General features: G+C 36.6%; 1 protein-coding gene across 2 annotated transcripts; it reads left to right on the forward strand.

The window, feature by feature from the left end:
• The first annotated feature begins 52 nt into the window (after positions 1-52).
• Positions 53-11,387, forward strand: casp8 (caspase 8, apoptosis-related cysteine peptidase). 2 transcript variants are annotated; one of them, XM_056459655.1, is made up of 10 exons: positions 53-194; positions 820-1,121; positions 1,285-1,384; positions 1,592-1,745; positions 4,708-4,760; positions 5,988-6,003; positions 6,098-6,153; positions 6,674-6,791; positions 8,115-8,622; positions 10,835-11,387. In XM_056459655.1, the coding sequence occupies exons 2-10, from the start codon at positions 823-825 to the stop codon at positions 10,962-10,964; spliced, it is 1,434 nt and encodes a 477-aa protein (XP_056315630.1). In that variant the 5' UTR covers positions 53-194; positions 820-822; the 3' UTR covers positions 10,965-11,387. The 2 variants fall into 2 exon arrangements, with proteins under 2 accessions (XP_056315630.1, XP_056315631.1); XM_056459656.1 differs by having other exon boundaries at positions 4,711-4,760.
• The last annotated feature ends 3,226 nt before the right edge of the window (positions 11,388-14,613 follow it).

Below are 14,613 nucleotides of genomic sequence, written 5' to 3' on the forward strand. Positions count from 1 at the left end.
TTTTTTTTTTTTTTTTGAAAGTACCCATATGTCACTTCCTGGTTAAGTCGAAAATGTATTTGGTAAGAAACTGAAAGCAACTCGTCTATCGGAAAAACAGTAGCAATAGCATGTCAGTCCGGCTAGCCTGACTTTAATTCTTATACGAGGGATCACTTCGATTTTTATTTCGCTTTGGTGTTGTAAACATCAAGGTAAGAAGAGCTGTGTTTGTATTTTAGGACATGTTTGGCGTTAGGCTTAATGACTGTTTGCCAAAGTTAGTTTGGTACACTGTAGCCCGTCACTTGCTGAGTAAAAATTAACTAGCTTGACACGAAATTTTAAGTATTGACAAGTTACACTTTATTGAATATACGCTGTGTAACGTTAGTTGTAAACATTTCAAGAGTGATTAAACTGAAGTTAAATTAACAAAACCAATATATACAGTGACTAGCTGTGACCATAAATACTATATAAATATAACCAATTATATAATAACTGTTTTTAAAATAAATTGTGTACGCTGCGTTAAAACGATTCAAAACTTGTTAAATGACAGTACTTTTATGTTTTGGTACTAAAATTCCGATATCTGGAACTAAAATATCCTCATATGTTGTATTATTTAACTATATATGTTATAATATATGAGCTATATATTATAAATAAGCATATATTAACTAAACCTTGAAGTTTCTTACAGCATGTGTTCAATATAAGTAGAAGGTTAGGGCAAGCCTTAACATGTCCCGTTGAGCTTATGACTATCAGACTGTTCACAAAGTAAGGGTTTTCCTTTGTTTGGTGAATGTGTTTTTCTACATTATGCTGTAGAATATGGATCCTCAGATCTTTCACGAGATTGATGAGAACCTGACAAGCGGTGATGTGGACCAGCTGAAGTTTCTGTGCCTAGATTTCATTCCCAAAAGGCGTTTGGAGTCAGTGACTGATGCTAAAGACCTGATTCTGCGAATGGATGAGCAAGGATTGCTTGAGGATGAGCTGCTCTTCCCTGAACTTCTGATTACAATTGGCCGCATTGACTTGCTTGAGATTCTGAAAAAATCCAAAGAGGAAGTGGAAAGAAATCTGCTACAATGTGATGGTTCTCGTAAAGGTGTCTCAGCCTATAGGTATGAAAACATTTTTTTATTGAACAGTAGGTTATGACACTGGAAAGTCCGCTGTTAAACTGGTAGTCTGATAGAGATAAGCGAAGTGGTAGTTGTATGGTTTTCCTGGAAATGGCTCCTCATACAATGTTAGTGACTTCTTTTTACTTTCTTTTCATCACAGAAAGATGCTATTGAAGATATCTGAGGACATGACAGAAGAAAACTTTCGTGCAGCAAAGTTTCTTTTGGATCTTCCAAGGGCAAGGCTAGGAAGATCTACTGTGAGTTAAAACCCTATATTTATTATGATCAGATTGCACATACATAATACTTCATTAAGAAATTGTTAAATTTATAAATGTTGATGAAGAGCTACTTTTTTGGCATTTTATTTAATGAAGAATTATATATATATCAGTTAGATACAGTAATAATGGTTTGCATTTACCCAGTCACACTTATTTAATGTTTTCTTTTTTCTTATACAGTCATTTCTAGATGCTTTGGTTGAGATGGAAAAACAACAGAGGCTTGGGGCAGATAATCTGGATGAACTTTACAGAATTTTAGAAAAATGTGACAAACAGCTGGCTAACATGATCGAGAGGTTCAGGAATCAGAGTCACAGAGACCAGGAACAAGGTTAAGGATTACATCACATAAATTATCTATATTATGGCTGTTTAATATTTAAGACAAATGCAATGGAAGCATGCTATATAATGTAATATTCGATATGTAAAAGAAAAAGCATTTTAATGGAACCCATGGGCCCTATCGTACACCCGGCGCAATAAGGTGCAAGACATGTTTCTTCGACGTGTTGCTGTTTTCAAACCAGTGCAACACTAATTTCCCCGTTTTCTGCCACGTTGTTTAAATAGCAAATCCATTTGTGCCACTTTGTGGACTCATTGGTGTTCTGCTGTAGATAAGAGGCGTGTTAAGGCGCATTGTTGGTGCGTTGCTATTTTGAGGAACTAAAATAGACTGCACAATAGACCAGCTGAGAGCAGCACAGAGTGCGTTAGTTGCGCGCCTGCCTTACACATTGCTTAATACCCACAGGATGTACAGCAACACACAAATATCTTTACAAACGAAAAATAATTAAGGGAAAATTATTAAAGAGCCCATATTATACATGAAATAGGGTCATATTTAGGTTGTAAGGGTCTCCAACAACAGTCTAATATGCATGCAAGGTCAAAAAACACTGTCATGGTCTTATAATCTGCATTTATTTTTACCTAATTATCCCAGCGACTCCCATATGAATCGTTCAGCGATTCATTTGTTCCCAACCCCCTCCTCAGCGCGAAGCTAATTTGCGCTCATTGGACCGATGACAGCCTGCTGCGATTGGTCGACAGTGACAGGCTTCAGCGCGAGACAGAGTGAAATGCCCAGCAGATAATCAACAATATAAAAGTAGTCACAGTGCATACACGCTTCATAGTGTAAGGCTTTTTTCACACACACACACAACCCTCCTCAGAAGAACTGGAGAGATCGACGCAAGTCTCCTAGCTGTCACACAGTCGACCTGCTCTTTTTCTCTCTCACACACAAACACATCACGCTCCTTAGAAGAACTAGGGAGAGCGACGCGAGTCTCCGGTCTCCTAGCCGTCGCTCACTCACTCGACCTGCTCTTTTTCTCTCTCACACACAAACACATCACGCTCCTCAGAAGAACTAGGGAGAGCGACGCGAGTCTCCGGTCTCCTAGCCGTCGCTCACTCACTCGACCTGCTCTTTTTCTTTCACACACACACACAAACACACACACACAAACACATCACGCTCCTCCTCAGAACTAGGGAGATCGACACGAGTCTCCTGTCTCCTAGCTTACGATCGCCATAGCAACGACAAACGGAAGTGGAACACGAGCTCACAAAAGCATTTAACTTTAAATCCGTAAACGAAGCGGCACGCGTCGCGTTTTCAACGTGGCTTACATGCGATAAGAGAATATAAAGAGCAACCGCGTGTACTGTACCAGGTTAACAAGTAACAAAACACAATAAATACATTAATTTGCAAGCTAGAGTAAACGAGGCAACAATTTTAATCGCACTTACTTACACTAGTGAATAAACCTCAACCACTGACTCTTCACAGTTTCATCTTTGGGTAGAGACTGTCAATATTATCCATCTGAGCACAGCGTGACTTCATTCGACCGCCGGCGTCTGTGTGTGTGTGTCTAGTGTTTTTTCTGTGTAAGTGGGCGGGGCCGCAGGTTTCAAATCTCCCGGGTTTGCGCGCATAACTACTGGCGAGGCTTGTGTTTCGTGGCTGTGTCATCGCGAAACACCTAATGACTCGTTATCAAGACGACTCGTTTGAAGCACTATGAGTCGACTCTTTTATAGATGAATCAATAATTTTAAACACTGTACACTTACAGATTTAAGCCTTAGCTGGATATTTCACTTCACTTAGAGCTGTGTTACACACTACATGGAAGGGCGTTTTCAAAAACCCATAATATGGGCTCTTTAAAAAATTATTTTAAAATAAATTATTATTTTCTACATAAATATTAAAACCACTGCCTTCATGCCTTCATCTCGGGAGGCTTTTTCAGTTCATGAAAATTTGCGGTAGTATAATATTATTATAAGCAGTATTATTTATTATATGCATATTTATATTTGTTTCATTAAAAACAAGCTTAGATTTGTCCACCTGTCAGGTTTTGGACCATATGGGGCATAGCATGTGTATTTGGATATAACTCAGTTTTTTGAGCACACTTCGTTATTATTGTTCATTTATTCATTTTCTGGAAATTAGAACTGAATTTAGAAATAGTTTTGAAACAAATCTTTGCACTTAACAAACAAAATTATTTACGTAGGGTAATGGATGTCTGTGCGTACAACACGTTTCCTTATCCATGAAAGAGAGTGAAAGTGAAAGTAAAGAATAAAGGCTTATTCTCGCTCTGCAAATGCTCTGTTTAACTATTTTCTCGCAAGTGAAGCGCTCTGTTTTTATCACTTACAAAGTCTGTCATGTAAATAGCAAATGTGCCATGGCGCGACAACGCAACTGACTCTTAAAGGGAATGGGAGATGAGACTCTGAATGGTTTATTCTCAAAACACACCAGCTATAACTCATTAAGAGAAAAAACTCAACCTTGTTAGACCATGCGCTGTGGAGCAAAGCAGATTTTTCCATCCTTAAAATAGCAAAAGTGGATTCGGACATGCCCTTATTGCCATCGTTTACTTGTATAGTATTTTTTGTTCCAACTGGCCAATTGCTGCTTTTTTCCCAACATTTCTCAGAATAGCTTCTTTTCTGTTTAAAATTTAGACCTTTTGAGTGACAGTAATGGTGAGGATTTTTTTTTACTTTTTTGTTTTTGGGTGAACTATCCCTTTAATTCAGCTTGGTTGCTTGCAGCATCTGTTAAGTTAATTCTATATTAAATTACTCATTTATTGCTAACGATTACAATATGTATATAGTGGTATGCACATTTTCAATATTTCATTAATTTCGATATTATTGATAGCCCTAATCTATATCTACTTTTCTAATTAGTTTAAATATGTACAACAGCTTATTTTTTTTATGTTTTCCAGTAGGAGGAAGACTTCCTCTAGAAGAAGTGTTTATCAACAACCCTGTATCTGAAGTAAGTTTACTAATTCTTTCCTATAGTAGTGCTTCTACTTCTCTCTCTCTCTCTCTCTCTCTTTCTCTCTCTCTCTCTCTCTCTCTCTCTCTCTCTCTCTCTTTCTTTCTCTATATATATGTATATGTGTATATGTATATGTGTATATGTATATGTGTATATGTATGTATATATATATATATATATATATATATATATATATATATATATATATATATATATATATATATATATATATATATAGTGTATATATATATGTATATATATATGTATATGTGTATGTATATATATGTATATATATATATATATATATATATATATATATATATATATATATATATATATATATATATATATATATATATGTATATATATGTATGTATATATATATATATTTATTTATTTATTTATACATTCATACACACATACAAACTGGCCCATAGCCAGCCTGGTGAAAGGGCTGTTTTTTCCTTTTTTTTTTTTTTATTCAAAAAGTGGACCTTTTTGCAGTCATTTGCCCCATTTTCTGTTTAATGATGAGATTTGGATGGCCTTTACAACCACACTTTTTGATGTACCAAAAATATTTAGAATAAAGAAATATGACAAATAAATGTTTTTTTAAAATATAAATGTATTATATCAAATAATATGTCATTAGAAAAAAAAAGTTTTAAATTAAAAAGTAGCCTATTGTAATTTATTGAGCACATAACAAACTGGCCAGCACATTCAGTTTTCCTCAGTCAGAATTTGGCCATTTGAATAATAAAAAGTTGAAACATAATAATAATTTTGAGCTTCACTATTTTTTTTGCCTCTTTTGTAAAAGTGCTTCACTCTGTTTATTTGTCATGTTTTCTTTCAAGAATAAGATTTATAGAATAAAAGTTACTTGTCAAATGTTTTCTCTATTTAAAAACAATACAGTAGCGAAAGATGACTTCGCTTATGTCAGATATATTCTTTCACAACTGGATGCTGGACTCTTGAAAAAGAAGTGCTTGCATTGGCTAAAACTGATTAACTGAATTCACATCAGGATTCCGCTTGGTCTTAAAGCCTTTTTCACTATTAATGGTGGCATAGTAGTCAAAATAGGACAAATAAGCTCATGTATGGGACAAATTCTGGACCTTTGTCAGTGAGGGGTGGGTCTTTTATTTTTGAGTGTACTGTGCGTTAATTCATGTTGTTGCTTCCTTCCACATTTTGGTTTTAACACAGACAATGGAGAGAGAAAGTAAGTTATACTCTCATACCTACTCTCAAATCATTGTCTAACATAATGTTTTTGGTATCCATTTCTACCATTTACATAGTGTGCTTTTCCTTAGGGAGGAGAAACTCTTCGGCTGGCACAATTACTACAGACGCAGAACCTCCATTAAATGTAAAAATTGTTTTATTTATTACATTTTAATTATAATTTTTAAAAATTATTAAATAATTTACAAACGTTTCTAACAAACAAACGCCGAACATGCATTTTGGTTTTTTTAGCAATATTTTATTTTGGGCCTGTAATCATTAGTTTTGAAAAAAATGTCTTATATTTCATTAATATTTATTTAATATTTCTACATTCTTAATCATACATTTGCCCTGACATTCTAAATAAAGTGAGAGAAAAAAATTCATGTGACTGAATACATGTAGATGTAAAAAAGGGGTCAGTTCTTCCAAAATGTTCCATGTTGTCAGTATATATGAACTGTGTGCTATATTGTGATGAATATCAATTTCAGAATATGACATTACTTGTATGAGCCAAATTTTGAGCTCCTGCAGCTGATAAACGTTTGTTATTGTTAAACACAAACAAGTAAGATGAGTTAAAAGCTGTATTTATTGTTTCCTAAAGGGTATTGAAAATTTGCTAATTTATTGTGATTTGATTTGGGTTCATGTAGCCAGACGAATATTACGTACTGACCCAGCGGCCTCTTGGATACTGTCTAATCATCAACAACTGCAACTTCTTGAAAAGTACTAACCTGCTCAAACGAACAGGCACTGATATGGACAAAGGTATTTCTGGCTAAAGTGTTGAGCTCATATATATATGTATATATATATTGATATGACCCTGGACCACAAGACCAGTCTAAATTATCAAAATATAATTTTATGACAAAATAAAAAGTAAATAAAGTATTAAGTAAATGTTATGTTTCATTAAGATGTTTTGTACATTTCTTACTGTACAGTAAGTATTTTAAAACTCAATTTTTGATTAGTAATTTACATTGTGAAGCACTTCATTTATACAACTTAAAAGGCAATATTTTGATTTTCTGATCCCTAAGATTGCAGATTTTGAAAGCATATTTATGTTGCTCTCAGGTGACGTCTAAATCTCAATAAAAAAAGATGCTTGTAACTGGTTTTGTGGTCCAGGGTCTTCTACTCTTTCTCTCTCTCTCTTTATGTTATCATATAAGTAAAATAAGTAATGAACATGTCATTTCACAATCTGAAAAGTGATTTGTGTAATAACAATGGAATGACACAAGGAGAAAGTACTGAACTACTGAAACGTATACTTTATAAAAAGGCTTTTTGGTGATGGCAGCTTAAAGACGCCTCTCATATGGAGAATGAAGTCACATGAATTGTTCAGGTGTGAGTTTTTTTTTCTTTAACGGAGTGTAAAAAAAAAGCTTCATTTTCTTTCTCTGAAAACATTTGAAAGTTTCCTTGTCTGTGTTTTGGGTCATTATCTTGCTGAAATGTTCAATGTTCTCTGGTTTCATTTTCTTCATCCTGGTACTGTAGTGGAGTGAAGCAGCAAATATTAATTTACCATGATGAAGGGCAGAGGGTTCCTGAGTAACTACTGAGAGATTTCAGCTGCTGTCTGGGCTTTCACTGCCTTTCTACACCTCCCTTTTTTCGTGTGTTCAATACTTTTTCTCTGTGTCATTCATTTTATTAAACATAACTTAGTAAACTAATTAGATTGGTTTTCTTTGCATATATGGATTTCTTTGGTTGTTACCAACATCCAAATTTTCAAAAGTCAACAGCACCTTTAGGAATATGTTTTCTGAGAAAAATGGTGACGTGTTCAATACTTATTTTCCCCGCTGTGTATATTTATTTGTCTGTTTATTTATTTATTTAATTACTTATTGCTGTTTGTTTAAATAATATTTAAAATAAGCTAAAACAACTAGATTTTTTTTTTTTGGTGGGGACACCTTAAATGTTTTATGTACAATCCACCTAAATTTGTAAAAACTGATTTAATTAATTTGAATCGGGACAACATGAATGAATTGTGTGCAACCCTGCATTTTTTTACAGCGTATGTATTTATTAAAATTTGTAAATTTCTCTCTCTCTCTGCAGATAGACTTGTCAAATTGTTTAGCAGAATGCATTTCCAGGTTGAGGTACGGAATGATCTGGAAGCCTCGGCTATAAAAGATGAGATAAAGCAGTTTGCAAATAGGAATCATGTTTCAATGGGTGCTTTTGTTTGCTGTATTCTCTCACACGGAGAGAAGGGCACAGTTTTGGGCACAGATGGTAAACCAGTTGAAATCAGAGAAGTCACTCTGCCTTTTGCTGGATGCAGAACACTAGCAACCAAGCCCAAGCTTTTCTTTATTCAAGCCTGCCAAGGAGATGAGGCCCAGGCTGGTGTTTGGACGTCGGATGGACACGAGGATGCTCCTGAAGAAGACGAAAAATATGAAGAGGATGCAGGAGTGATAGTGTTCCGTAAAATTCCAATTGAAGCTGATTTCCTGATCGGAATGGCCACAGTAGAGCACTACCTCTCCTACCGACACACTAAACAGGGCTCTATCTTTATCCAGGAGCTTTGTCGAAAGATGGAGGAATTGTGCCCCAAGTAAGTTCAAATGTTCATGCTAAACAAGAACTTGGTCATGCTAAATTTGCCCCTGATGATTTGTATAACTTAATATTCCTGTTCCACATTGATTACATGTGTGAACAAATGTGATGTGATACAGATAAGAGAGATTACCTTGCAGTTAGTCTTTAGTTCTCAATTATTTAGCTCATAAGTGCAGATTCAAAAACTGATACTTAAAGGGATAGTCTGATGTAAGAATTTATAATTTATTCAGAGAGAAAGAAAATGTGAATTAGTGATGCTTTCTTCTGATGGATTAGAACAACTGATGTCTTACTGGCTCTTTATATTTGATACTTTAACTCTCTGACTAATAAGCATCTATAAAGTTAAATGTAAAGGGCTATGTAAATTGTGCAATGTAAATTTAACAATTCTGTGGAAAAATTTGAAAAAGCTTGTATACACCGGCCCATAGACCATTCTTTTTCAGAAAATTTATTGATGAAAGAAGATAAAAAGATAATTTTTTTGTAGTCGAAAATAAACTCTGTGTGTGGATCTTAAATGTTAAAGCAGTGGAAATCAGTTAAATATAAACTCACCGGCCATTTTATTAGGTACACCTTACTAGTACCGGGTTGGACCCCCCATTGCCCTCAGAACTGCTTTAATCCTTCGTGACATAGATTTAACAAGGTACTGGAAATATTCACATGATAGCATCATGCAGTTGCTGCAGGTTTGTCGGCTGCACATCCATGATGCGAATCTCCCGTTCCACCACATCCCTAAGGTTGTCTATTGGATTGAGCTCTGGTAAGTGTGGTGGCCATTTGAGTACAGTGAACTCATTGTCATGTTCAAGAAACCAGTCTGAGATCATTTGGCTTTATGACATGGTGCATTATTCTGCTGGAACTAGCCAACAGAAGAAGGCTACATTGTGGTCATAAAGGTATGGACATGGTCAGCAACAATACTCAGGTAGGCTGTGGCGTTGACACAATGCTCAATTGGTAATAATAGACCCAAAGTGTGCCATGAAAATATCTCCCTCACCATTACACCACCACCATGCTTCATGTTGACACAAAATCCTGACCCTACCATCCGAATATCGCAGCAGAAATCAAGACTCATCAGACCACACAACGTTTTTCCAATCTTCTGTTGTGCAATTTTGGTGAGCCTGTGTGAATTGTAGCCTCAGTTTCCTGTTCTTAGCTGACTGGAGTGGCACCTGGTGTGGTCTTCTGCTGCTGTAGCCCATCTGCCTCAAGGTTGGACGTATTGTGCGTTCAGAAATACTTTTCTGCATACCTCTGTTGTAACGAGTGGTTATTTGAGTTACTGTTGCCTTTCTATTAGCTGTAACCAGTCTGGCCATTCTCCTCTGACCTCTGGCATCAACAAGGCATTTGTACCCACAGAGCTGCTGCTCACTAGATTGTTTCTCTTTTTCGAGCATTCTCTGTAAACTCTAGAGGTGGTTCTGCGTGAAAATCCCAGTAGATCAGCTGTTTCTGAAATACTCAGACCAGCCCGTCTAGCACCAACAAACATGCCACGTTCAGAGTCACTTAAATCCCCTTTCTTCCACATTCTGATGCTCGGTTTGAACTGCAGCAGATCATCTTGACCATGTCTACATGCCATTTGATTGGCTGATTAGAAATTTGCGTTAACGAGCAGTTGGACAGGTGTACCTAATAAAGTGGCCGGTGAGTGTACTTCATGATTTCATTAATGTAAGCAAATGAAGAGGGAAAAGAGATCCTGTGTCCTCTGAGAATAATGCTCCTGTTGAATACTTTTGATTATGAATTGACTTTGGTGGATCCAGAGAGCAGTGGTTCTCAAAGTGGTGCTCGGGACCCCTCAGGGGATCGCAGCATAATGAGGGTGGGTCACTTGATGATTTCTAAAATTATGGGGCGATTATGTTATATTAAAGGTACAGCAAAAGCATCAGATGCAGCAGATTGATTTTATGGCACTCACGGGCATTAAAAATAAATACAGGCCACAACTGAACATCCGAGTGCTGTTCTCCAAAATTAAATGAAGAGTAGACTTAGCCTATTGGTGTGTGCGCGCAGTTGTGTGCAAGGTTTGTATCTATAGATCCACCTTATAGGATATTGGGTGTTGCGAGTCACTGTCATTGTTATTCTGGGGGTTGTGGGCTGAAAAGTTTGGGAACCCCTGTCATAGAGTAAACATTTTGTCTTTTTTCTGATAGGAAAGAGGACATGTTGTCCATCCTGACAAAGGTGAACTTTGAAGTGAGCAAAAGGATTTTAAAGGGCCACAAGCAGATGCCAGAACCACGCTACACGCTGACCAAGAAACTAGTGCTGCCTATAGACTGAAGTGTCTGGCTGAAGGATTGACTGGACACACAATGGACAATCTTCCGTTTTTCTGTTACTGGAACTCATTATAATTCTTCAGGGATGATCAAGCACTTCGCTACTATAGTTTCGTAATGATCTTGCTGTTTATTTTTTTGGAGTCTGATCTTTATTATGAAATAAAACATTAAAGTTTACAGCACTTGGAGAATTTAGTTGAATGATCAATGCAATATAGAAGCAATAACAGTTATGTTTAATAATATGCAAAAATAATAAGAAAAACTCATATTTTTATAGGTGAAGGATTTTGTACCATCTGATATTTTGAATGCTGTTGTAAATGAGGATGTCTGCCTTTAATGTGTAGAAAAGAGAGCAGTTGTATGAAATCACTGATGTATTGAAAACCACGAATAAACCTTGTCTTTTTTTTTTTTTTTAAGCAACACATATGTTGGTTTTCCACCTTAACCCAGACCCTTTTATGAAGACTTTTATTAGAACGGTTTATGTAAATGTAAAAAGAAAGAAAATAAAACATCACAGTTACTTATATTAATACACCACCTATAACTATGGAAAAATAAATTACGCTTAATTATATAATCATTAAATCTTATAACGTTTCTTCCAAATTTAAATTTAAAATTTGGAGCATTTTGAAAATGCTAGTTTGTCAGAATAACAAATGTTTTCATTTGTTGTGGCTAAAAATAAGGGTTTTTCTTCAGAATGATTTATTAACATTTCTGAAGTTATAACTTTGTTATTGTGTTGTCTAAAAATTAATAAAAACATTTGAAAACGTGGCAGCGCAGTGGCGCAGTATGTAGTGCTGTTGCCTCACAGCAAAAAGGTCGCTGGTTCGAGCCTTGGCTGGGTCAGTTGGCGTTTCTGTGTGGAGTTTGCATGTTCTCCCTGCGTTCGCGTGGGTTTCCTCTGGGTGCTCCGGATTCCCCCTTAGTCCAAAGACATGTGGTACAGGTGAATTGGGTAAGCTAAATTGTCCAAATCAGTGTGTATGGATGTTTCCCAGGGATGGGTTGCAGCTGAATGGGCATCCACTGTTTAAAACATATGCTGAAAGTTGGCGGTTCACTCCGCTGTGGCGACCCCAGATTAATAAAGGGACTAAGCCGAAAAGAAAATGAATGAATGAATCTGAAAACATGGCAGCATTTGATCAGACTATTTTATCCAAAAATAGTAGAAATGTCAAAATACATGAAAATTATTATTTTATGACATGGTGGCTCAGTGGTTAGCATGGTTGTCTCACAGCACGATGGTCGCTGGTTCGAGTCCTGGCTGGATAAGTTGGCATTTCTGTGTGGAGTTTGCATGTTCTCCCTGTGTTGGCATTGGATCGTCAGTTTTCTCCACAGTCCAAAGACATGCGGTATAGGTGAATTGAATAAACTAAATTGGCTGTAGTGCATGTGTGGATAAGTGTGTATGGATGTTTACCAAAACTAGGTTGCAGCTGGAAGGGCCTCCTCTGTGTAAAACATATATGCTCGATAAGTTGGCGGTTCATTCTGCTGTGGTGACCCCTGATGAATAAAGGGACTGAGCCAAATGAAAATAAATGAATGAATGAAACTTTTATGACACTAAATTTCAAATACGGATTAAAAAAAAAGTTCCATGGGCATACATTGTAGCAGATATAGTGTAACTGTTACAACGAATATGCACATATCTAAATACACTGGCGATCAAAATTAGAGAACAATTTATAAATAATTGAACAATTCTGAAATAATGTCGTCTTCACTGCTCAACAGTTAAAGGAGTTTTTGTCCCGTCTATACCATGCTACCAGAACACCTTTTCCACAAAATAACTAAGGCATTTCAACAAAAAACATTATTTTGCAGAAAACACACTGATCAAAATTAGAGAACAATGACTGTAGCATGGAAAAAGATTACAGCAAAATTTTATGAAGGTGACAACAGTCAGCAATTAGTAGGAAGTGTACAGGCCTCTGCTCTGAATGACTTCAGCACATCTGCGGCCACAGGACAGCACTAGTCTCTCACACTGCTCTGGTGTGATTTTGGTCCACTTCGGTGACTGTAGTGGGTTTCTTGGCCATAACATTACCGCCAAGGATTTTCTAGAGGTTCTCTATTTGGTTGAGATCAGGACTCTGGGCAGGCCATGTCATTATTTCAATGTTTTAGTTTCAAGGAATTGCTTTACCCATTTTGCTGTGTGACATGGAGCATTGTCCTGCATGAATACTGCGGGCTGATTGGGTGATGAACGCAGGGAAGGAACCATATGTTGTTGAAGAAGGTTCTGATAAACATTTGCATTCACTCTGCCATGTAGCTGTATAAGAGGCCCAACTCCTGCTGCAGAAAACATACCCCAAACCATGACACTTCATCCTCCACTTTTCACCGACTTCTTTACACACTTTGGGTTCAGTCTTTCTCCAGTTTTTCCCCATCGGACAATGTTTCCCATCGGACCCAAATAAATTAAACTTGCCTTCATCACTGCAGTGAACTTTGGACCAGTTCTCCTCTGTCCACACAACATGCTCCTCAGCAAAGCTTGGCCTAGCCTTTTGATTTATCCTGCTAATGAGAGGTTTGGTCACTGCAGAGTGGGCTTTCAGTCCAAATTCTCTTAAACGTCGAGACACTGTATGACGAGACAGATCTTTACCCTGTTCAGCGCTGAACTGGTGAGCAATTCCAGCTGCAGTGTGGAAACGATCGCCCATTGAGATCCTCCGCAGTATCCCGTCCTTTCTTGTATTTGTCTTCCGTGAACGACCAGCCTTCTTGGGGGACTTGAATGAGCTTGTGATGTTGTAAAGATTCAATATTCTTGAAATCACAGATTTGGAACATCCAACTTGTGTTGCTATGGCTGATATTGTCATCCCTTTGGCTTTCATCTGGACAACCTGCTGCCGGAGGCTTTCAGTCACTTTAGAACGGCCCACCATCTTGCAGAGTCAGTGAAACTGGAAGTTAGGCTGCCAGGTAAATAGGGGTTGATAGATAATCAAGGAAATTAGCACCAGGTGCCAGATTAACACCAATAACTGAGGTATCTGAAAGTGTTCTCTAATTTTGATCAGTGCGTTTTCTGCAAAATAATGTTTTTTGTTGAAATGCCTTAGTTATTTTGTGGAAAAGGTGTTCTGGTAGCATGGTATAGATGGGACAAAAACTCCTTTAACTGTTGAGCAATGAAGATAAAATTATTTCAGAATTGTTTAATTATTTATAAATTGTTCTCTAATTTTGATCGCCTGTGTATTTATATTCAGCTTAAAGTGCAATTTAAAGGCTTAAGTAGGTTAAAGGCAGGTCAGGTTAATTATAAGAAAAGTAACGTTGTAAGGAATACTGTGACAATTTCCTTGCCGTTAAACATAACTTGAGATATATTTTGAAAAAGAATAAAAAAATTTTTAAGGAGGATGAATAATTTTGCCTTCAAATGTATATCGTCCATATATAAAACTTTTGATTAAGCTCTAGTGTGGCATTGGTTGACTTGATATACGAGCAATATCACACTAGTAGCAGTTGGCTGTATATCGGCACTGGTAGGAGGCATGCGTTGTCCCACTAGTAATTATATACAGCCATATCGCACTGCTACGAGTACGATACAACACTTTAGAGCTAGTATT

The sequence above is a fragment of the Danio aesculapii genome, chromosome 6, assembly GCF_903798145.1.
Source record: "Danio aesculapii chromosome 6, fDanAes4.1, whole genome shotgun sequence".
In the NCBI taxonomy this organism is placed as follows: Eukaryota; Metazoa; Chordata; class Actinopteri; order Cypriniformes; family Danionidae; genus Danio; species Danio aesculapii.

Excerpts from the sequence above, each read along its gene's own strand:
- casp8 (XM_056459655.1), top strand. The coding sequence starts at position 823 with ATGGATCCTCAGATCTTTCACGAGATTGATGAGAACCTGACAAGCGGT. Across the intron at positions 1,746-4,707 it reads TCACAGAGACCAGGAACAAG|TAGGAGGAAGACTTCCTCTA; the intron begins GTTAAGGATTAC and ends TATGTTTTCCAG. Across the intron at positions 8,623-10,834 it reads ATGGAGGAATTGTGCCCCAA|GAAAGAGGACATGTTGTCCA; the intron begins GTAAGTTCAAAT and ends TTTTTCTGATAG.